The sequence below is a fragment of the Micromys minutus genome (assembly GCF_963924665.1).
Source record: "Micromys minutus genome assembly, chromosome: 13".
In the NCBI taxonomy this organism is placed as follows: domain Eukaryota; kingdom Metazoa; phylum Chordata; class Mammalia; order Rodentia; family Muridae; genus Micromys; species Micromys minutus.
In genome coordinates, this window is record NC_137982.1 from 11,129,429 (window position 1) to 11,153,045 (window position 23,617).

Here is a 23,617-nt window from a genome sequence, read left to right on the forward strand (position 1 = left end):
AGAAGGCAGAAAGCTTGTCTTCTCAGAGTGCCCCTCCAAACACCCTGTTGTTCCTGCGTTCCAGGGTTTGCTTGGGCAGCTAATGCACCAGCCTATCCTGGTGAGTTGCCCACACCCTAGCCATTCAGTCAGTGTCATTTCAGTATCCCCAGAACTTCTAGCTCAGGTTGTGCAGCAGCCCCCTCACTCCTGTGCCCCCCCCTCCGTCCCCACACTTCTGGGTTTAGTTAAGGTGTTACAGTCTGCACCAGTTCAGGCAAACCCAGCTATGTGTCCCAATCGTAAGCGCTCACCCAGCTATGTGTCCCAATCGTAAGCGCTCACCCAGCTATGTGTCCCAATCCAATCTTAAGTGCTCTTGGTTACTACACTCAATAGACACAGGCTAAAATCCCACATCAGACATATAGCTAATACAGAAGACTGTGACTAGGTCCTGTCAAAATACCATAAATAATATGAAAGACCAAGACAAAGCAGCCTCCCAGTACCCTCTGGTATGCATAAAGGTTTGCTGATACAATTATCTAGGCGAAACAGCATTAGAATTTAAATGAACAATTATAAATGTGATCAAAAATTTAAGGGAAAAAATGAGCAAACAGGATTTGGAATAAATTCCTGAATGAAGTTCCAGAAAACACAGGTACCTGGCGGATTGAAATGAAGAAGACAATTCAGGATTTGGATTCAGTAATCAAAAATACTGAAGAATGTTCAAGCTGAAATAAAAATAGAATTTAAAAACTCAATAGCCCATGCTGCTGGAGAGATGGCTCAGTGGTTAAGAGCACTGACTGTTCTTCCAGAGGTCCTGAGTTCAAACCCCAGCAACCACATGGTGGCTCACAGCCATTTGTAATGAGATCTGACGCCCTCTTCTGGTCTGTCTGAAGACAACCATAGTGTACTTATATACATAAAATTAAACCTAAAAAAAAAAAAAAAAAAAAAAAAAAAAAAAAAAAAAAAAAAAAAAAAAAAACCCTCAGGAAAGCTGACCAGTAGAAGAAATCAAGTAAAGAAATAGAACTCGATAGAAGAGTTGGAGCACTCAATCAATACTAATTAAAAGGTTTCTGAAAGCATGATCATTCTTATTATCTTATCTCGTAGGTAATAATTAGGACAGAAAGAATTTTTTTTATTACAAAAGTAATGTTATATGGAAACACAAAAGACACCAAATAGCAGCCTAATGAAATTAAACTAAAAGGCTTCAGCACAGGAAAGGAAACTATGGAATGAACAGGAAGCCAAAAGTGGGAGAGAATTTTTACCAGCTATACATCTGATAGACAGTTAATGTCCAGAATATACAAAGAACTCAAACAATGAGGAATCTAGAAAGCCAGTGGCCCAGCTGATCAGTGTGCTGTGGAAGTGAAGAGTGGGCTCTCAAAGGGAGAAATGAAAATGACTAGGGGACATCTTAAAAACTTTTCCACATGCTTAGCAATTAGGAGAATGCACATAAAAACTGCTTTGAGAATTCATCTCGGCCCAGTCCGAATGCCAAAGAGCAAGAAAACAAAGCAAATAACACAATTTAAGAGTTGGGTACAAAGGGCTGGAGAGATGGCTCAGTGGTTAAGAGCACTGACTGCTCTTCCAGAGGTCCTGAGTTCAAATCCCAGCAACCACATGGTGGCTCACAACCATCTGTAATGGGATCTGATGCCCTCTTCTGGTGTGTCTGAAGACAACCACAATGTACTTATAATAAACAAACAAACATTTAAGCCAGAACAATAAGACAACAAAAACAGGTTAATGTGATTCAAATTGGAAAAGAAGACGTCAAAATATCAAGATTTGCACATGATGTGATAGTATACTTATGTGACCCCAAAACTTCCACTAGGGAGCTTTTACAGCTGATCACCTTCCACTAAGTGGCTGGATATGAAATGAACTCAAACAAATCAGCAGCCTTTCTCTACTCAAAGGACAAATATGCTGAGAAAGAAATTATAGAATTGACACCCTTCACTATAGCCACAAAGGATATAAAATAACTTGGTGTGACCCTAACCAAACAACTCACAGACTGTGTGGAGTCCAAGAAAAAAACAAAACAAAACAAAAAAAAAAGTTGAATTAGTAAACCTATAATAATTTTGGTCATATGTAGAAATGTATATTTTTGATTCATTAGTTATAATTCCATTTCTATTTATTTGTTTCTTCTTTGCATTATTCATTCATTAAAGGTTATTATATCATGGTTAAAAAAAAAAAAAGAGTTGGGTACAGAGCTGGGTGGTGATGGTGCATGCCACGAATCCAGCACAAGCAGGTCTATTTCTTGAACCTTCTCTCGGACGCTTTTCCTTCTATTGTGTTTTGTCAAATTCTGATGTGTTACTTTTTGTTTTATCTTATCTTTTATTGTATTATTATCTCACTTAAAATTATTTTAAATTTGTGTGTGTGTGTGTGCTCCAGCATGTTGAAGAAGAGGGCATTGGATACCCTAGAACTGCAGGTTCAGGGCACCGTGAGCTGCTGTTGTGTGGATGAGTTGAACCAGGGTCTTTTGCAAGACTGGTTAGTGCTCTTGATTGCTGAGCCATCTCTGCAGTCTCCAGGCCCCTGGGGCTTGGCTGGCCTGGAGGGTAATTTCTTTAAACAATATTACAGTTTATTTAAAACTACCTTTGCCCATGCTTCTGATCTGGTGTCCTTGTGCCTCTAACTCTGTAGGATGCATTATTCTCCTGAGACTCATCAGCAGGCTTATTTACTAACACGTCTTTCTGCAAGGGGGTTCTTGTTCCCCGGGCATAGCATGACTAATGTCCATTACACAGTAGAGATTGCTGAGGTGGTTACATAGACCTCTATAATGCTGGCAATAAAATAGGCTGGGCCAGAGATAGCTAGGGGTATGGTAATATAACAGACCTGTGAACACTCTAGATGCAGAGGCAATGGGGAGTCGCTGGACTCTCAAGTGTGGCACTAGAGTACAGGAGGTGTGAGGCTGAACACTGGCTGCCACCCTGAGGTCACCTCCTCATGTTGAAGTGCGATTTCTCCAGTCATGTGGTTGCATTTCAGTTACCCATACTCCTTTAACTTCATCCATATTCCTACACCGACTCAATAAGTAAACATACTGGTCTGCCCCCCCTGCAGTCCCCCAAAAAAGGAAAGAAGGAAAACTATCCATAAATTCTGACAAAGACAAAAGGATGAGATTGCAGCCTGGTACAACCACTCTGGAAGTCAGTGTAAAAAAGGAAAACTTTGAAAAGCTAAAAGTAGATCCTCCACGTGGCCCAGCTGTACCACTCTTTGACGTCTACGCAAAGACACTGGCATCCTCCTGCAGAGACACTCAGCGGGTCCGAGCTGCTTCATTCATGATAGGTAGGAAATGGAATCAGCTTTAACTGATGAATAACAAAAGTTCATGTAAGACAAGTGTGTCTGCATTCACACTCATATCCATACATCAACACACACACACACACACACACCATACACACACAATAAATGAATAAATAAAGCATGCTTTAATTTCTCTCTCTGTTTTCATGATACTGTTTTCTCTGTTTTGAGGTTAAACTCCGGCCCTTCGTTTAGTTTCATCCAGATGGCCACAGTTCAGAATTGTAGCGCATCGTTTCAACTCGTAACAACGAGCGTTTTCACCATATAAAGGATGCCTGACATTAACACAATGTATGACCGCTGGTGTCAGTATTAATGGGATAGTTTTATTTGCTCCATCCCAAAGCGACTTTTTCTCCCGGCTTCTATACTGGTAACTTTGGAAGGGGACTCTGTGCAAATGCAGTTAATAAGGGGAAAGCTTTTTCTCCGCCTCCTTGAGAACTGAGTGTCTACAAGATTTATTTGGAGTTATTTTGCACTATCTTGTTATCCAAATTGACCCACTGGAAGCTCTGTCTTTTGACTTCTGTTTCAGAAACAGTTTTATCAACTAGAGTCCAACCTTTATGTACAGTTCTTGTTCTTAAACTTACAGTTTTTTCCTTCCTAGAGCTTCTTCCTTGAATTCCATAGTTATACTGGTGTATTTTCTTCTCTTGTTTTTTAGTGAGGTAATTCTAAATGCTTCTCACAGTCCAGCTTTTGACCTATGGTCTCCTGTGAGACTTGGAAAAACAAGACCGCAAGCCCGAAAGCATTGAGTGCTGTTCCAGTCCATTCTGTGCTATAAAAGTCTGAGTTTAATGCATGGAAAATGTCTCATAGCCACGCCTACAGTACCATATGGAGTAATCTCACACTGGAAATTCCTGTTCTGTGCTTATTTCTTATCCAAACATCCTGCCTTCAGGCCACTGGCATCCCCTGACCATTAGCTCTTGGTCTTCATAGCTTTACTGTCCCCAAATGTCATGGAGAAAGTAACCTGTGATGTTCAGTTCTGTGCCTGAACATGAGTGAGTCAAAGTGCTATTGGCCAGCTGCTAAAACACTATTTCTGAGTGCGTCTGTGAGAATTTATGAATGAAGAGACTAGCATTTGAATCAGTAAACAGAGTTAAGAAGTTCTGATCTGCCCTGAGGTGGTGTGTGTGTGTGTGTTTCCATTCTTTTTCCCTACCCTTCATTGGTGAATACTGGCTAATATGTTTTTTTCTGTACGTTTTGGAGAACAATCTACCATAGGCACACTTTCTGGTTTAGGATGAGTTAGTTTCATCAGTATATAAAAAAAGGCATAGAATAAGACAATAAATTATCAAGGGTGGATGGATCAACAGCAAAACATCATCAAAGTAGGGTCTCCAGACACCCAGCAGAAATCCACCGGGAAACCCTGAAGGTGTTGAAACCGGATGACGTTCCCAATAAAGTCTTTGTTCCCTCTGCAGACATTTTCACATCAGAGGATAAATACTAGCGACATTGGAAAGAGCTTGCCTTCCAGCTGCTCAAGAAAATGCTTTACCTTGGGTCATTTTGCTAGACTTTTCCTCAGCATCACAGGGAATGGGGAGCCATCCCCAGAGAAGTGGGTTTAGAGGACACAACTTAAACAGTCCTGGAGAGGAGGGACCAACCCCACTTCCAAAGCCAGCTTCTTAGGGAGCTCAGATGGCATATGAGAATTTACCAGCATAATGTACATTACCAACATCTAGTTCCTGGCATATTTGGGAGAGGGGATTGAGGCTTTTTTTTTTAACTTTTAAACTTGTGAAATAAACATTTATGTGTAGTTTTATCTCCTGTATTAAGACTATTAGGGTCCTTGAGGACAAGATAAATTTTATTTTATCACACTCTTATATCTTTTTTAAAACATGAACTCAAAGCTGGAGGGATGGCCCAGCAGTTAGAGCACTTACCACTCTTTGAGAGGACCCAGGTTCAGTTACAAGCGCCCACATGGTGACTCACACCTGCCTGCTGTTCTAGTTCCCAGGGAACCCAATCTTCGGGCCTCAGAGGGCATTAGGCATGCAGAGTACACAGACACACATGCATGCAAAGCATTCACACACATAGAGTAAGATGGAAACATTTTTTAAAAATGAATTAATCATACTTAGCAATAAAGCAAGATCTACATGTGGTAGGATGTCCTCAGCTCACACCTGAGTTCAGTCACACCCTAGGCACACGGAATACTCATCAAGGAGATTGGCCCTAAGGAATATACTCCCCGCCCCCAAAATGGGCAAAGTCATGAGTATTAAGCTTCCCTGTGTATATCTACTTGACATGTGCATGACTTCCTCATAAAAAAGTCAACTATACCTCCAAACTAATTCTCAAAATATTAATAATGTATGTATGAAATTTCAGATGTAATACGTATCCATTTACTTTTATTCAGACGAAGGAGACTTATAATTTCAAAGACAACTTATTCTGAAAGATCATATGCTTTTGTGCGTCTCTCAAAGTTTTATTTTTGAGTAATTTCCTGTTGTTGACTTGTGCTTTCATAAGCTCCGCAGCACAACCCTCAAGTGGTTCATGGCTGCCACGCTATGTTAATGCGCCTGATTTCTGGAGGAGTTTTATATCTTGGATCCCAGTTGTACTCTGGTGACAACACCCTAGTGGGCTTATTGATAAAGAAATATTTATTTAGGTGGCTTTCAAATGTGCTATCCAGTTCCTTTGTGCTGTCATCTGTGATTCCCTTTATACACTGTTCGATAAGATCTAAGACATCTAGGGGTGTGCCACCGACAATGGCATGGTGGTAATAAAGATCCCCTTCTTCTAAGGGGATAAAAGCTGCAGATTTAGTTCTTCTCTCGTATGGAAAATCTCTGGGCTTTTTAAAATACCACCATGCATGGAGCTGAGCTACAGATCTGCCCAAGGCTTCTACTCCAAAGTTGTTCTTGAAGACCTGGTTTGCAGTCACCATGAAGAGAAAGTTGACTTCATATTGTATATATTGTATGATTCTGATTTTCATGTTACCCATGTTTCTGAGATTACAGTCTTGACACATCTCTACAGAGAACCTCCATGTTTTAAGTGTCCGAAGAGGACCCAACTCAAAGTATGGTAGACTGTAAACGTCATCAGTCAAGATGTAGAAAATAACATTGTAGCCAACCATGAAGTACTTATCAGCAGATTTTATGAAGCGTTTCAGGGACCCACTTGAAAAGCTAGGGAAACAAAAGATAAACACTTTGTTAATTTCCAGGAGATATGTGCCATTTAGCATGCCAATTAACACACAAGACATTAGTGTTTAAGAGGATAAAGATAGCGAGGCTTGTGTCTGTCCCTTCGGCAGTATTGGTCAGTGAAAAGCAATCTGGTAAGCTTGGGGACCCGAGAAAAGACATAAAGTTTGTTATGAAGAAAAGGAAAGAGAGTTAACTGGACAGTAATTAAAATCCTTGAACAAGTTCTAGCATTCAGCTAATGCTGGGAAAAAAAAAAAAACAAATAAATAAATAACCACTATCCATTGCTACACAGGGCAGAAAGAAGCCATGACAGACTCATTAGGAAGTCGTACTTTGGCTGCTCATCCTTATTTCTCCAGAACATAAAGGGCAACTAACTACCAGCAGTGCATACTTTCCAGTAGCAAAGACGGCCAAGCCTATGGTGATGTTCAGTCTCTTATAATACTGTTCTAGAACTTCTCTGTTATAAGTTCCTTCCCATAAGATCGGAGCGAGCCAACCAGTTGTTGCTACAACATCAGGACGTTTTCTGTTGAACACAAAAGAGCAAAACCCCAGCAGATTAGCTTTACTGTGACAAGGTATGTAAGTGACAGCAGTTAATGACTGTGGGGTGTTTATTATGTTTTTAATTCCTGTTTCTCCTCCCCCACCCCCACCGCTGGAAGATCTAGAGTATTCTCTTTGTGGAAATGGGGATGTAGCTCACCCAGTAAAGATGCTTGCCATGAAAAAGTGACAGCCTGAGTCTGGTTCCTTGGAGCTCATGTCAAAAAAATGTAGGCATGGTGCACACATAGAGGTGGAAATGGGAGGAGCCCTAGGTCTCTGTGAGTACCAGCCTAGCCCTTCGTGACCTTCATGTTCAGTGAGAATCTGTCCCATGAAATAAAAACAAACTGAAGGAGACAATCAGTATCGACCTCTGACCTGCACATGCACATGTGCACACATGCACAAGTACACACACACACACACATGCACACTATGTGCTATTCCCTTTTCAAGCCCTCCTTTATGCTTTAAGCACATAGCTGCGATGCCAGGGGAAATGAGACCACTAAGACAAATAGAAAGTATCAGACTTGTTTCTGATGGATAACGGGAAGGCGGTGTTAGTAGCAATAAATAATCTGTCTGAAGTCGAAGCATTAAATCAAGCACATTAAGATACATGTCTCAGAAGGAGTTGTATATAAAATGAGGTTTAGATTTAAGTACAAATCTACATCTTTACAAAGATAAAATTTGGCAATCCTTACCAGTGTATTAATAATATTGATAAAATCACATAGTAACAAAAAAAGTAAAAATATGCCATTACTGTTTTAAAGATTCTTTAACTCATATATTTATTTTATATAGTTATTTTAAGCCTCCCCCTGTACTAAAAATGTATAGGCATACACTTATATTTAAATCACAAATTTTAAACTACACTCTAAGACAGACTTTCTGGGGTAGTAAATGTGGCTCAGTTGGTAGAGTACTTGCCTAACATGGTCTTGTATTAAATCTCCACTTAGGGGATGGAGGCGGGGGGTTCAGGAGTTCAACTCCGTCCTTAGCTACATAGCAAGTTTGAGACCAGTGTGGGCTACATGGGATCCATCAAAAACCTAACTGACTACATTTTTTTGCCACAGTGATGAGAGATAAATTAAGTTTGCTATATATTCAAATAAAATCTGTAGGGAACATGGGTTATACAATGCCCATTGTGGTTTTGTTTGTATATCTTTTGTTTCATTTTGTTTTCTGGAAGTGTTAGTGTTTAAACCCAGGTCTTCATATTTTACCATTGAGCTACCCACCCCCAAATCTATTTGAGACAATGAAACAATTTCAAGATTACTGTTTTTTTCTCAACAAATCAGGCTAATTTAGGGGGAAGGCAGAATGAAAGAAAAAGATTATTTTAAAGATCCATGATGAGAAATTGCGTGTGACTACCATGCTTAAGTTCCAGAAACAGACAGCACTACCCTCCCCTGCCCAGAGAATATTGGATCGGTGGATGAAAACATAAACACACACAATTGTTCAAATGCTAGTGCTGTTCGTTTCTGGAGCTTAAGTGGGATAGCAAAGCTACACGGAACAGATGGCGCCCACCGTGGGGTGAGAATCCACTATTAATCTAGGAACGAATCACACGCGCAGTAATTCAAATCTAGGAAGAGGGGAGAATTGGTTTCTCAGCGAGAAGAGCAGAGTAAGCCATGTGGTGGCTCCAGCGAGGGAGGGGGACGGGGGGGGGGATATGGCAATGAGGGGGGCTTGAACCAAGAAACGCAGAAAAGGCCTCAGCTCATAGGTGCTGGGATCCCCTGCTGTGACGAGATAGGACACAAAGAGAGGAGAGGGAGCTCTCCATGCTTCTAAGGGAGAAAAGGGTGACCGGCCATGTGAGATCACCTTCCAGGCCGCTCCTACAGGCGGGAGGTCGAGGATGTTTAACTGGGACTAGAGCTTTAGGTGTTACTGAGCAACTAAAGTTGAGGGCACCTGGCGAGGTACAGAGCAAAGAAGATTGAGAAGGGCATGTTTCTCCAGGCGGACATAAGCAGTGCCCAAAAACTGTCCCAAAAGGCAAGATGAGTTTGAATAGCTGTGTGTGTCCATGTTTTCATCTGCGGATCCATATTCTCTGGGCGAGGGCTGGTAGCAAACGGTCCTTTCCGGGAGCTTAGGTGGGGTAGCAAAGCTACACGCAACGGGCATGGGAGACGGCTCAGTGAGAAAGTTCTTCCTGTACCAGCACAAGGAATTCAAGCCCGAGTGCCCAAGCGAAGACTTCACGAAGAAGCTTTGGCAATCCCTGATCTCTTATAAACCACGTCTCTGTTTGCTCCTCTAAGCCTGGGCATGGAAGCCAAGAATGAAATATTGATATTACAAAATTAACATCAAGCAAGTATGTAAAATAAGAAAAACATTGCTAATATTCTCCCACTATATATTGGAAAGTAAATGGAAAGATAATCAAATGTAATTGAATAGTCTAAATCAGGGATTAAATTTTGTATCATTCATTCATTCATTCATTCATTTTCAAAGATCTTATTTTTGTATGTGAATACACTGTAGCTGTCATCAAACACACCAGAAGAAGGCATCAGATCCCGTTACAGATGGCTGTGAGCCACCATGTGGTTGCTGGGAATTGAACTCAGGACCTCTGGAAGAGCAGTCAGTGCCCTTAACCATTGAGCCATCTCTCCAGCCCCTAGTTATTTATTTTTAAGGACTTATTTATTTTCAATTTCTAAGTGTGTTTTGTCTGCATGTATGCATGTTTACCACCTGGTACCAAATCAGGCCAAAAGACAGAACGGGATCCCCTAAAACTAGAGTTCTATATGGCTGTGAGCCACCACATGGGTGCTGGGAACCAATCCTGGGTCCTCTGTAAGAGTAACATGGACTATTAACTGTGGAGCCATCGCTCCAGTCCCTAGTTATGTGTATTTACTTTTACTCTGTAATGTGTGTGTTGAATACATGTATGTGCATGCTTACATATATGCAGATGCATGTCTATGCGTGTGCATGTAGAGGCTAGAGATTGGCATGGGGCATCCTCCACAGTTGCCCTCCAGCTTCTGTACTGAGGCCGTCTCTCACTGGAATCCAGAGCTTACCAATTAGGCTAGCTGACCGGTTTGCCCCGGGATCCTCTGTCTTCACTTCCTGAGCTCAGGGAGAGCAGGCTGGTTACCGAGTATACACAGGTCCATTTTACACATAAACAGCATCCATTTTACCACACAGAGCCAACTTCCCAGGCCTTAAAATCTGAAGTCTTTAAATTATCGACCCCATGTTAGAAATCTATACTTTTACAATATGCCCACACACCTGCATGCACACGCACACACGCCATGTGCACACACTTATATATTTTGGAATATAATAGACCCCAAATCGCAAATAACACACAATGTCAAGGAAATGCAAAAATGCACTGTAAACATTTTATAAACATGTTCAGACCGCACAAACATAAAACCAAATATCCCACAACCATTACAGAAGAACAGTGACCTCCCTTGAGTGTCAATGGTGATGAATACAGTAAGAAGATTTGACACTAGTAAAACATGCTGCATACATGTGTAGGAATGTCACAGTGAAACATTCGTTTGTATAACTAACATGCAAATTACAGTGATCGTAAATTAAAACTCAGAGGAGTCAATATTGGCATTTTCAGGTTGGACTTAAAAACATTTTCTCCCTAATAGTACCAGGGAGAAACTCCCTAATGTTAAACCAGATCGAATATGACAGTTTTCTTATTACTTAACTGTACGACTCTTGAAAAATAGATCATAATCATATGAAAAAAAAACCTTAAAAGTAAAATGTTTCAGGAACGAACTGGCTCTAGGTGTCTCCAGTATCTACATTTTGATAGCAGAATAACATTCTCTTTACACTGAGTTACATTGTTATTTCGTTCTTACTTTGGATTAAACCAGGCCGAGAGCTGAGGTTCTTCCAAATGATCTTTCCTAGGCACAAAGAGAAGACTCAGCTGGGGTCATCCACTCAGTGACTATTTCCTGCATCTACCATGGGCGGAGTTTGGTGCAAAGAGACAGATATAGGAAATCTTATCAATAGAATCAAATGGAGAGAGAGAGAGAGAGAGAGAGAGAGAGAGAGAGAGAGAGAGAGAGAGAGAGAGAGAGAACTCAGCGGGTGGGCTCCATGGGGCTGGGATGGAGTGGGGGAAAGAATAACACAGCAGGTGGGATGGGTGGGACCAACAGTGGGGGGGGATAGAAATAACTCAGCAGGTGGGACCAACAGTGGGGGGGGGATAGAAATAACTCAGCGGGTGGGACCAACAGTGGGGGGGGGAATAGAAATAACTCAGCAGGTGGGACCAACAGTGGGGGGGGGAATAGAAATAAGTCGGCAGGTGGGATCAACAGCAGAGTGGAAAAGATGAAAGACTTTACAACGTGGAATATACCATTTGAACAACTAAGATAAAAGCTAAAAACAATGAAAGAGACGTTTGAAGAGTTGGGGTGGGCCATAACAACAGGCAACATTCTTGTGACTAGAATCTCAAAAGGAGAGGAGAGGAAGAGAGGTGCTAAAATAGTATGTGCTGGAAAATTTGTTATCATCATCATCATCATCATCATTTTGGGCATTATGCCTTTTTAAAAATTAATTAGTTTATTTACATTACATCTCAACTGAAATTTCCCTTCTCTCCTCTCCTCCCGGGCCTCCCCAGCCCCCACCCACCTTCCCTTCTGAACGTCCCCTCCTTCTCTCTTTCTCTTCAAAACAGGGGAGGCCTCCCATTCGTATCAACCCACCCTGCATAACAAGTTGGAGTAAGACTAAGCGCATCCTTTCCTACTGAGACTAGAAGAGGCAGCCCAGTAGGGAGAAAGGGTCCCAAAGGCAGGCAACAGAGTCAGAGACAGCCCCCTGCTCCCATTCTTAGGAGTCCCACATGAAGACCACGCTGCACAACTGTCCCACATGTGCAGAGGGCCCAGGTCAGTCCCATGCAGGCTCCCTAACTGGCAGTTCAGTCCCCGTGGTCCCTACAGATCCAGGTTAGTCCTGTAGGTTTTCTTGGGGCATCCTTGACCTCTCTGGCTCTTAACAATCCTCTCTCCCCTTCTTCCTCAGGATTCCCCAGTTGTTTGGCTGTGGGTCTCTGTATCTGTTTCCACCCACTGGGGGAAGCTTCTCTGATGAGAGAGCTAAGCTAAGCTCCCATCTGCAAGTAGAGCAGTCCCAGTCCCTCCACTGGAAGTCTTGCCTGGTTACAGGAGATGGCCAGTTCAGGCTCCTTATCCCCCATGGCTAGGGGTCCTTGCTCACATCACTTTCATAGATCCAGGGAGATTCCATTGCCCTAGGTTTCTAGCTTACCCCAGAGACGCCATTCCAGTTGTCTTTCTCTGTACTTTCTCCCTCTGGCTTTCCCCACTCATGATCCTTCCCTGTCCCCCTGCCATCTCACCCCCATCCAGTAACCCTTGAACCTCCCCATCCATCCACCATGCTTATTCTATTTCCCCTTCTCAGTGAGATTCACATGTCTCCTCTTGAACCCACCTTACTACTTAGCATCTTTGGGTCTGTGGATTGTAGAATGGTTATCCCTTTACTCTACCGCTAATAACCACTTTAAGTGAGTGCATACCATGTTTGTCTTTCTGGGGCTCAGTTACCTCACTCAGGTTGAGCTTTTCTAGTTCCAACCATTTGCCTGCAAATTTCACGATGTCATTGTTTTTAACAGCTGAGTAAGAATTTATGGTGTAAGTGTACCATGTTTTCATTGTCCAATCTGTGGTTGAGGGACATCTATATTGTTTCTAGTTTCTGGCTATTAGGAATAAAACTGCGATGAACATCATCGAGCAAGTGTTAATGTGGGATGGTGGAACATCCTTTGGGTATATATGCCCAGAAGTGGTATAGCTGGGGCTTGAGGTAGATCAATTCCCAACTTTCTGAGAAACCACCATTTTGATTTCCAAAGTGACTGTACAAATTTGCACTCTCCCCAGCAGTAGAGGAGTGTTTCCCTTGCTCTACATCCTCACCAGCATGTGCTTTCTGTTGCTTGAGGGTCTTCTCTCTCTCTCTCTCTCTCTCTCTCTCTCTCTCTCTCTCTCTCTCTCAATCTCTCTCTCTCTCTCTCTCTCTCTCTCTCTCTGTGTGTGTGTGTGTGTGTGTGTGTGTGTTATCTTAGCCAGATGTGAGATGAAATCTAAGTTGTTTGACTTGTGCTTCTCTGATGGCTAAGAATGTTGAACATTTCTTTAAGTACTTCTCAGCCATTAGAGAATTCTTTTTAGAGCTGTAGCCTATTTTTAAAGTTGTTTGTTGATGTCTGCTTTCTTGAGTTCTTTATATATTTTTTTATATTAGCCCTCTGTCAGATGTCAGGTTGGTTAAGATCTTTTCCTATACCCTGGGCTGCTGTTTTGTGTCCATTGCCTTATAGAAGTTTTTCAGTTTCATGGGGTTCCATTTATGGTTGATCTTAGAGCCTAAGCTATTGGTGTTCTGCTCAGGAAGTTGGTTCCTGAGCCAATGCATTCAAATCTATCCCCCACTTTCTCTCCTATCATGTTTAGATTATCTGGTTTTATGTTGAGGGCTTTGATCCACTTGAAGTTGGGTTGTGTTCAGGGTGATAGATATGGATCTATTTTCATTCTTCTATATCACACAGGCTAAAATTATCTGAGTAGAGGGATCTTGAATTTAAAAAAATGTGTCCATAAGATTGGGTTGCAGGCAAGCCTGTAGGACATTTTTTTAGTGACTGGGGGGTGGGAGGAGGAGAACCCATTGTGGGTGGGGCCATGTCTGGGCTGGTGGTCCTGAGTGGTATAAAAAAGCAGTCTGAGCAATCTGTAAGTAAGCAAGCCAGCAATCAGCACCCCTCCATGGCTCCTTCATCAGCTCCTGCCTCCAGGTTCCTGCCCTATTTAAGTTTCTATTCTGACTTCCTTCAGTATTGAACAATGCTGTGGAAGTGTAAGTCAAATAAACCCTTTTCAAGTTGTTCATGGTGTTTCATCACAGCAATGGTAACCCTAAAACACAGAACTTAGGGGCTGGAGAGATGATGTCTCAGCAGTTAAGAGGCTGCTCTTCCAGAGATCCTGAGTTCAATTCCCAGCAACCACATGGTGGCTCATACCATCTATAATGGGATCTAATGCCCTCTTTTGGTACACAGGTGTTCATGCAAATAGAGTACTCAAACATAAAATAAAATGATTCTTCACCTGTTGAAAACAAAAACTCAGCAAGTGGGTTTCTCATCAGGAACCACGGAGGCCAAAACAAAGCAGCATAATATTTTCCAGATCACTTAAGAAATCAAAAAAAAAAAAAAAAAAAAGCAACTGGAAATTTCTGGTTTCTTTGGAGACTCAGTTGTGTCATGTGATGTTTTTAAACTGTCTTATGAGAGTATATTTTTGTTGAAAGCAGAGATGTGGGAGGATGTTTTGTTAAGAACAGACACATGGTGTTTTTCTGAAAGGTGCCTGGGAAAAGGGCACATGATTTTTTGCTAGAGTGGACACTTGAGAGAACATGTGATGTTTGAAAAGGGTATAAATATAACCCAATAGACAGTGGACGGACACTGTGGCATTGGTTCACCTTGCCACTCTTTGATGTTATGACTTCATAGAGACAAATGCACCAAAGAACTTCTGGTGGTGTTCTGGCGGCCTTTTGAGGCACCCAAGAATTCAAGATGATTGACAGGGCCTCAAAGTTTCTTGCAGATAGGACTGCCATTGCTGATTCGTGAATGGTGTTTGACAGTGGATCTAGCTACTGTGTGTAAACTGAACTGCTGATATCCAGACAACAAAGACTGGATTCACCCCAAAGAACTATTTCTAAACAGGTCCACACTCTTCTTTGCCCTATTAACCTTTCCTTTCCACTACCTCTAGTGGGTAGTGGGCTAGAAGGGAGGTTAAAGCACTAAAGTACCCTTCTTAAGCTAGGTTTTGAAAAATATGAGTCTACACTAAAATCTGTCTGACAAATTTTGCTATGTTCATGTATAAAATATTACATATCAGTAAAATCATTTGGAATGTTAATAAACACAAGGTACTTGTGTGTCAAGGGCATTTTGCTGAGTGACAACACCTCTTAGATTATGTATTTTATGACCCTGTTTATAAAAGTCTCAGGATTACAAGTTGTTGGAGGTAGAAAAATGATTAGAAGTGGTACTCCAGATTAAGTAGGCTCTAGAACAGGGAGCATCACACAACGCCAAACAGGATAGTTTGGGCTGTAATGCAAAAGTAGTATATCTTGATTGGTGTTGTGGTTGTATGACTATTGACACATGATAAAAAGGCAAAATTATATAGGCACCTTGCCTTGGTGTCGGTTTCCTGACTTGGAGTATAGTCATGTGAGCTGTAACATTGGGGAGCATTGGGTGAATATCAGCTGATTCCTGTGCAACTTCCTGTGAGTGATAATTATTTTGAGATAAAGTGGAAGGTAATAAAGAGTGTATCTCTTAATTTTCAGAAGTATCTTTAGCCAAAGATACTTCACTGTAGAATCCGCCCGGTTCTCTTTCTACATTCAGATTATCTGTGCCTAAATGCATTAAACTGTGTAGTGACAGAGGGAGAAGTTTGCTTTTGCTTTATGGGGGCTTTGTTTTGCATCAATGGTTTAAATTTTTGAGCAACATCCATCATCTTGAAATTCTTTTTTCTCTTATTGAAAATAGATTTTTAGGCTGGTTGAGGTGGTACATGTCTTTAATGCCAGCACTTAGGAAGCAGAAACAGGTGGACCTCTGAGTGAAGGATGTCCTGTTCTACAGAGTGAGTTCCAGGACAGCCACAGCTCCACAGAGAAAGCCTGTCTAGAAAAACCAAAACCAACCAACCAAACCCTGACTTCCCTGCCCACATTTTTTCCCCAACAATATATTCTGACTACAGTTTCCCCAACCATAACTCGACTGAGTTCCTCCCACCTCCCTTCCCATCTGGATCCACACTCTTTTTGTCTCTGGTTAGAAAACAGATAAGCATCTGAAAGGGAACTAAATTCAAGGCCTGATAATCCTGTTGCTGGTTAGTATATTTCAGTCCTTAATAATTAAGACCTTCTACTATCTGGCAGTCTCTGCAATGCTGAATCCACTCTTTTAGGAGAAATAATGATTCCTATTGTCTGAATATGATTTGTCTAGGCTATCTCTTATACAAGGAGATGGAAAACGGGAGTGAACAGACAGAGAGAAGTATCTTGTCAGTTGTTAGCTAGGAAATTTAGGGCTTAACTGCTTAACTGCCTCCTCTGGACACCTGGGCACCATTGATTGTGGAGCTCTGGAATTCACAGTCATTAGCAAAGCTGTAACTTATCTTGTATAAACACCACAGTGCCTGAGACTGCTGGAACCTAGGAGGGTAATTCTTGTGTAAATGCCAGGTCCTTGAAAGAGCCCATCCTCTCACAAAGAGGGAATGGGGTGAAGAGGTCATTGTGTGGGGCTCGGGCTCCAGACTTCCCGACTACAGTGAGTGTTGAGCAAGCTTTTCTTAGCCCCCCAACTCCCTTATTATAAAAACCTCCAACTTTTGAGCCTCTTGGTCGATATGATACCTCTATCTCCTGTGTGAGATACATATCAGTCCGGAGCTCCGTCATTAAACTACCTCGTGCTTTTGCAACATGAAGGTCTCTCGCATTTCATTGGGTAACCCCGTGTCCTGAGACTTGAGTGGGGGTCCCCAAAAGGGGGTCCTACACATCTAAGGAGTAATAGTAAAATAAATAAACAAACAAACAAAATCAGAATAGGACAAAACAAGTAAACAGAAGAAAAAAGAGCTAAAGAAAAGTCCCAAGAAACATGGATAAACACAGAGACATGTTTGCACGCACATAAATCTCATGAAAACACAAAGCTGTAAGCCATGATACATATGTAAAGAAGCTATAAAGTGTAAAGAGAGTTCATCGTCTTGTGGGTAGAACCCAGGCTGCTCACAAGGAGCTATCACCATCTACAAAAAGCCAAAGCAATCACTGTCCTGAACAGGGATGCTTATATTGAAGTTTATGGCCAAAGCAAACTTCTCTGTACAGCATCTCTATTTGAAATCATTTTGCTCCAAACATTTTTCCCTCCACAGGTCTTAGAACATCACAGGACAGACCCTTACCAGCAGGCATACATCTTCTGTAGGTGATCCTTTGTTCTTTAAGGGAAAAAAAAAGTCAATTTATCAATTTAGTTTTAAATTTAAAAAATTTAAATTAACACAATATTTATTAATAATAAAAATATAGTAAACAAAACAAAACAAAACAACCGAAACTCAACAGTTGAAGTTTCTCTTCCATCTGTTTGTGCACTAAACACGATGCCTGGCTTAAGGCTGCAGCAGTAAAACGGGATGAATTAAGCCTGCTTGCAGGCCATGTGTTAAGATTTTAATGCCAGGCTGTGAATCTCCTTTATTAAAATATAACAATTCTGGAGGACAAATACATGTAGACTAGGATACCAAATAGATGGGGTTAACTGTAAGGACTTTATGTCCCCACACTCGGCTGTCTTTCAAACCATGGCTGGTGCTGCTGTTACAAAAGAAGACCTTGGTGAGTAGGGCACAGAGGAGCTGAGAATTTAAATGTTTCTGTCTGGGGACATTAGCATATTAATGGTTTTTGTTTGTTTGTTTATTTTCCCCTAGAGAGTGGCTATTTTAATTTAGTTTAACTGTTTTTTCCCCTACAGAGTAGCCTCATTAAAAATGATTAGAACTTAGATGTTTAAAAGGTTTTTTCCCCCTAATAAAACAAAACAAAACAAAACAAAATCCTAAATTAGTAGCCTATTGTCTTGAAGGTGTTTTTGTTTAATACACTGAAAGCAGACTTGGCATAGAAGCACAGAGATTGAACTGAATTTCAAGCTAATGTAAATGTAGCTTTGCTTTTTTGAGGTAGCAGTTTTTTTGTTTTTTTTTTGTTTTTTTGTTTTTTTGTTTTTTTGTTTTTGGTGTGTGTGTGTGTGTGTGTGTGTGTGTGTGTGTGTGTGTAGCCTGTCTTGGAATTCACTCTGTAGACCAGGCTGGCCTTGAACTCAGAGATCTGAGTGCTTGCTGGGATCAAAGGCAGGTTCTGGAAACATTGTTCTAAGCGAGTGCCTTGAGAGGGAATAGGAAGCTGGAGAGCTGGCTCAGCAGTTAAGAGTGCTGCCTGCTCTTGAGGAAAACCTGGATTTTGGTTTCCAGCATCCACATGGTATGGCTCCCAACCCTCTGTAAGGGGATCCAGCTTCTCCTTCCAGCCTCTCCTGTCACTGCATGCATATGGTGCATAAACGTATATGCAGGCACTCACGCATACACATTAGACAGAAGTTTTTAAATTTTGAGTAAAATCAGGGAGGAGCTCCCTATGGCCCTTTCATGGTCTCATCTCTTCATAGCATCATTACACAGCATTATGACAGCACAGGAAACAGGCCATTTATTTCCTTCTAGACATAAGGCTTATTAAGCACCAAGAATTTGATCAACTCTTCTTGAAATTTTGAAAAACTGAAGGAGTTGAGATATATGTTCGCCATCACCATGGGAGAGTGCTGTGATGCCTTAGTGTAAAAGCCCAGCACTTTAGGTCAGCTGTGTCAGTCATTAGAAACTGTGATACATCAAGGTTACATATTTACCTGGAGTAGCGCTGAGTGAGTGCTAACAATACAGCAAGCACAATTAACAACAGTGTTTCTTTTTTATGCTGCATCCCTTCCTAAAGAGATAGAGGGGTCAGGGGAAGATTTTGATTAAAGGTTTAAAAAAAAAACTTTCTTCAGTGTCTTAAAACAATGAACTGTAGAAATTGGGCCACCAACTTCAGATTGCTCTATAGTTAAAGTGTATCATGAAGATAATAAAACCAATAGTTGACTTCAAGACCTCAGAACTGGTAGCCTCAAAACAAACACAGTCTTATAGGTGTACAAAGGCATCAAGCTCCCACTAATGCATTGAGATACCAGGGCAGTGGTAGATATCAACACACAAACTGGGTTTTGGCAGCCATCAGCCAAAAGCAGGCCTTGCTTTCCCTTTGGGTACAGGAGGAACACAGAAAATAAATATATTTTCCTTGAATATATATTTAATGATGAAGTTTTGGGTGTGTACCTAATAATACAATGGCCACCAGCCACATGAGTTGTGAGCATATGAACCATTCATGCTCCAAAAAGTAGAGTTTGAAAACAGAGTATAACAAGGAAGAGTATGCACGGTGTGGGGGGGGGGGGAAGAAGGAAGGAAGAGGAGGAAGGAAGGAAGAGGAGGAAGGAAGGAAGGAAGAGGAGGAAGGAAAGAAGAGAAGGAAGGAAGGAAGAGGAGGAAGCAAGGAAGAAGAGGAAGGAAGAGGAGGAAGGAAGGAAGGAAGAGAAGGAAGGAAGGAAGAGGAGGAAGCAAGGAAGAGGAGGAAGCAAGGAAGAGGAGGAAGGAAGGAAGAGGAGGAAGGAAGGAAGAGGAGGAAGGAAGGAAGAGGAGGAAGGAAGGAAGAGAGGAAGGAAGAAAGAGGAGGAAGGAAGGAAGAGGAGGAAGGAAGAGGAGGAAGGAAGAGAAGGAAGGAAGGAAAGAAGAGGAGGAAGGAAAGAACAGAAGGAAGGAAGGAAGGAAGAGGAGGAAGCAAGGAAGAGGAGGAAGGAAGAGAAGGAAGGAAGGAAGAGGAGGAAGAAAGGAAGAGGAGGAAGGAAGAGAAGGAAGGAAGAGAAGGTCCTCTGTGAGTTCAAGGCCAGTCTGGTGGATATAGGGAGCTCCAGGACAATCAGGACTATATAGAGAGGAGACAGAGAGACAGAGAATTTTAAAGTATTTGATTTTTTTTGTATTAATCAATTGAAATTTTGAAAACATAAGTTAAAGAAAATATTTGAGTAAAGTTTCATCCATTTCTTTTTGCCTCTTTCTAATGTGTCCCCTTGAATATTTAAGGTAACAAATGTGGCTTACATTTCTATTGGAAAATTCTGCAAATAATACCATACCAGGTTGTAGCCGGACACAACCTCTCTGTCCCAAGAACATGAAAAGTTCACTATTTAAATTCAAGATCTTTTGGAACAAAGTTTGAATGAAGTAAAACTGTGGCTCATTTAGCCAGATTATTTCCTGTTCATGTGACCTTAATGACATAATTCTCAAAAGTCAAGAACACCCTGATATTTTACTCATTGCTTTGAATAAAATAGTTTTAGAGTCAAAGTTTGGGACTGATAGCCAACTATAATTTTTATCATAATAATGCAAAATTGTAACTATTTATTCCTCCTGAGTCACGTTACCTTTAGTTTTGATAATGTAAAGAGGAATGGTAGGAAAAGAAAATACCAGCTCAGGTATTGTGTGGTACCTTCTGTTGCCAGGAGCTTTCTCTCCTGGTGATGTCACTAAATTCTTTTGATAATGGAAATTTTAGAAGCTGTTGCCCCAGTGACACCCAAGGGAGCACCATGTTTTATGGCTACCAAAGATAGAACTTAGTCTAATCTGAATACCTTTAAAAAGTTTTTTTTTTAAAATTTGACTTGAGTTTTTGTTTTGTTTTGTTTTTCTTATCTTTTTTCAATAATACTTTGGTTAGTTATTTGGGAATTTCACTTCACACATCCCATACACTTATTTTCCAGTCCTCCTAGGTTCACCCTCTACCCTTTGACCTCCCCATCAAAAAAAAAAAAAAAAAAAAAAGAATGGAGGAGGAGGAGGGAGACCCACACGTCTAATCTGTATGGCCTATACCTCACCCGAATATGGCAAAACTCCCAATAGCCAAACCCTTAAAAAAAAAAACAAAAAAAAACCCAAAACTTAGTCCCCACCACCCCCACCAGAAGCCCGTAGTTGTGGAGGGCTACACTTCAGCATCCTTATCACAATTTTTAATGGTTTATTATTTAGGCTGTTAGGTTTTTCGGGGGTGGGTAAGGTGGGGATAGGGGTTGTCACTAAAGCCTTCTATGTCCCTCTTTCTCAGCTGTGAGTCTAAAGTCATTGATGCCATTGCAAAAGTCTCTTTCTTGTCCTTTACAGTCATTGGGAGATCAGACAATGACATCCACGTGGAGTCAGCACATGCCACTGACCCCAGCATGACATCCAGTGGCAGTACTGACTGTGGACATCAACACAACCCCTGCCGAGGAACAGGCTACGAACACCCTTGGTGGCAGCACAGTCCAAAAACATCAACATGACCTGGAGTAGCAACTTCAGTCAAGGACACCAATATCAACATACCCTGCCCCCCAATACACACACCCACATAGCAGCACAAACCAACATAGTCCCTGGCCACAGAAGGACCACACCCAGACATGACCCTTGTTAGCAGCATGAACCATGGACTGGGGACATCAACACCCTCAGATGGCTGCTCGAGCCACTCCCATCAGCATGCCCTTGATGGTAACATGACCCACAGACATCAATGTAGCTTCAGGTGGCAGCATAGACCGCAGACATTCTTATGGTGGTGACAGTCTTCTTTCACACTTGTCATTGCCAGTCAGTCTCTAGTTCTCTCTCATTGGTCTGGTTCAAGGGTTCTGGTTTCTGGATGATTGCCGGGACTCATGGTAGATAACTTGCTGTTGCCCAGAGTCAGGGTGATGTTTCAGGTAGGCAGGGTGAGTTCCATCCAAGCTGCTACACACCTCCCCGCCCTTGATCTTGGCCTCCCTTAGGCTCACGGAGCTCTTCCTTTGTGCTTGTAGCCTGAACACAGCGTACTCTCACTTCCCCCGCCCACTCTCACCTGCCCCGCCCACCCGAACCTGCCCCGCCTACTCTCACCTGCCCCGCCCACCCTCAGCTGCCCCGCCTACTCTCACCTGACCCACCTACTCTCATCCTGCCCCGCCTACTCTCATCCTGCGCTGCCCCATCTCACAGCCCTGCAAACTGTGAAGTCTGAAACCACAGAATCTCCAAGCTGGGGGCCAGCCAGCAGACCTAGAAAGGGCCCTATTCAGTGATGACAACTGGTTCAGCAGCTCGAAGGTGGAGTAGAAGTTGGAGAGGACCAACTCAGAGCTCAGGACCTGAATGGCAGCAGGGATGGTAAGCCTGGACCGGGCTTCCCCGGGCTTCCTTATCCTTTTTAGAAATGATATTTATTTATGGAAGTGTATTTTGGATAATGTTTGTGTGTGGATGACAGAGAAAAATTACAACTATTTTCCCATGCTCTTTAGACATTGTTACCACAGGCAGAGCTGGCCCCACGTTATTCCTTTTTAGGATGTTTTCATGGTGCTTATTTTCATGACTATAGAAATAACATATTTTCAGGTTATTAAAAGATGATCATGGTTATTACAAGTTCACAATGAGATAGCCACACATAATTTGAGATTACAAGTACCTTTATTTTCCCCTTTGCCTCTAAAACTAATTTTGTTTTTGCTATTGAAAAAGATGTAGACGGATGCATATGTGCAAATATATGATTAAAAAATTTCAGTATAAGATTTGAGGCACAGTGAGTCTTCTTCTGCCTAGCACCTGACTCTTGACATTATTCCCTACCCCCAGTTTTAGACACCGTTAGGAGCCTTGCGGATTTCATTCCCTATCTTTCTCTTTGTTCATGCAGGCACAGATATTTTAAATGCATGGCTTTTCTTCTCCAGAGGCCCACAAATGTCACCATTTTAAACACACTCCTGCCATTTCCGCTTTTCCCTCAGAGGAGTTGGAAAACCATCCCACGGCACTTCACACAGATGCATCTCACTACTTTTTATGAATGAGCTGTATTTTATTCACAAATATTATTGTGTGCCATTTTTTTCTACTGCCAGGCATTCTGCCTGTGCCTCTGCGGGCTCCAGGAAATGCCATGCTGGCAAACATTCTCTGTGACGGTGTCACACAAATCTGCAGGATCCTTCCTAGAGGTTCTTATTTTTATTTTTTAAAGATTCATTTATGTTTGTGAGTGCACTGTCGCTGTCTTCAGACACAGGGCATCGGACCCTTTTATAGATGGTTGTGAGCCACCATGTGGTTGCTGGGATTTGAACTCAGGATCTCCGGGAGAGCAGTCAGTGCTCTAATCACTGAGCCATCCCTCCCACTTCCTAGAGTTCCTATACAAGATAAATTCCTAGAAGTAGCATTTCTTAGTCAAAGGTGAAACCTTAAGTAAATATCATGGAATTGTTTCTTATATTAATCATATCAATCAACTCATTGTGAATATATTGGTTTTTATTTATTATCCTGGTGAGGAGTGCCATCCCATGGTTTGGAGTTTTTATATTCTATGTAAACTGAGTCCAGCCTTTATTTCTTTTCTATTAGATTTTTTATAATGTTATACTTAAAAGAATCAGCTCTCAAGACCTTATGGCTTTGAAGATAGATATA

General features: G+C 41.7%; 1 protein-coding gene across 1 annotated transcript; it reads right to left on the bottom strand.

Moving 5' to 3' along the window:
• Positions 1-5,962: 5,962 nt before the first annotated feature.
• On the bottom strand, positions 5,963-18,965 carry LOC308429327 (N-acetyllactosaminide alpha-1,3-galactosyltransferase-like 1; the record flags this gene model as incomplete). The annotated part of the gene is made up of 5 exons (XM_080928100.1): positions 5,963-6,617; positions 7,039-7,176; positions 11,117-11,164; positions 17,375-17,410; positions 18,892-18,965. The coding sequence occupies 5 exons, from the start codon at positions 18,963-18,965 to the stop codon at positions 5,963-5,965; spliced, it is 951 nt and encodes a 316-aa protein (XP_080784226.1).
• Between the last annotated feature and the right edge of the window lie 4,652 nt (positions 18,966-23,617).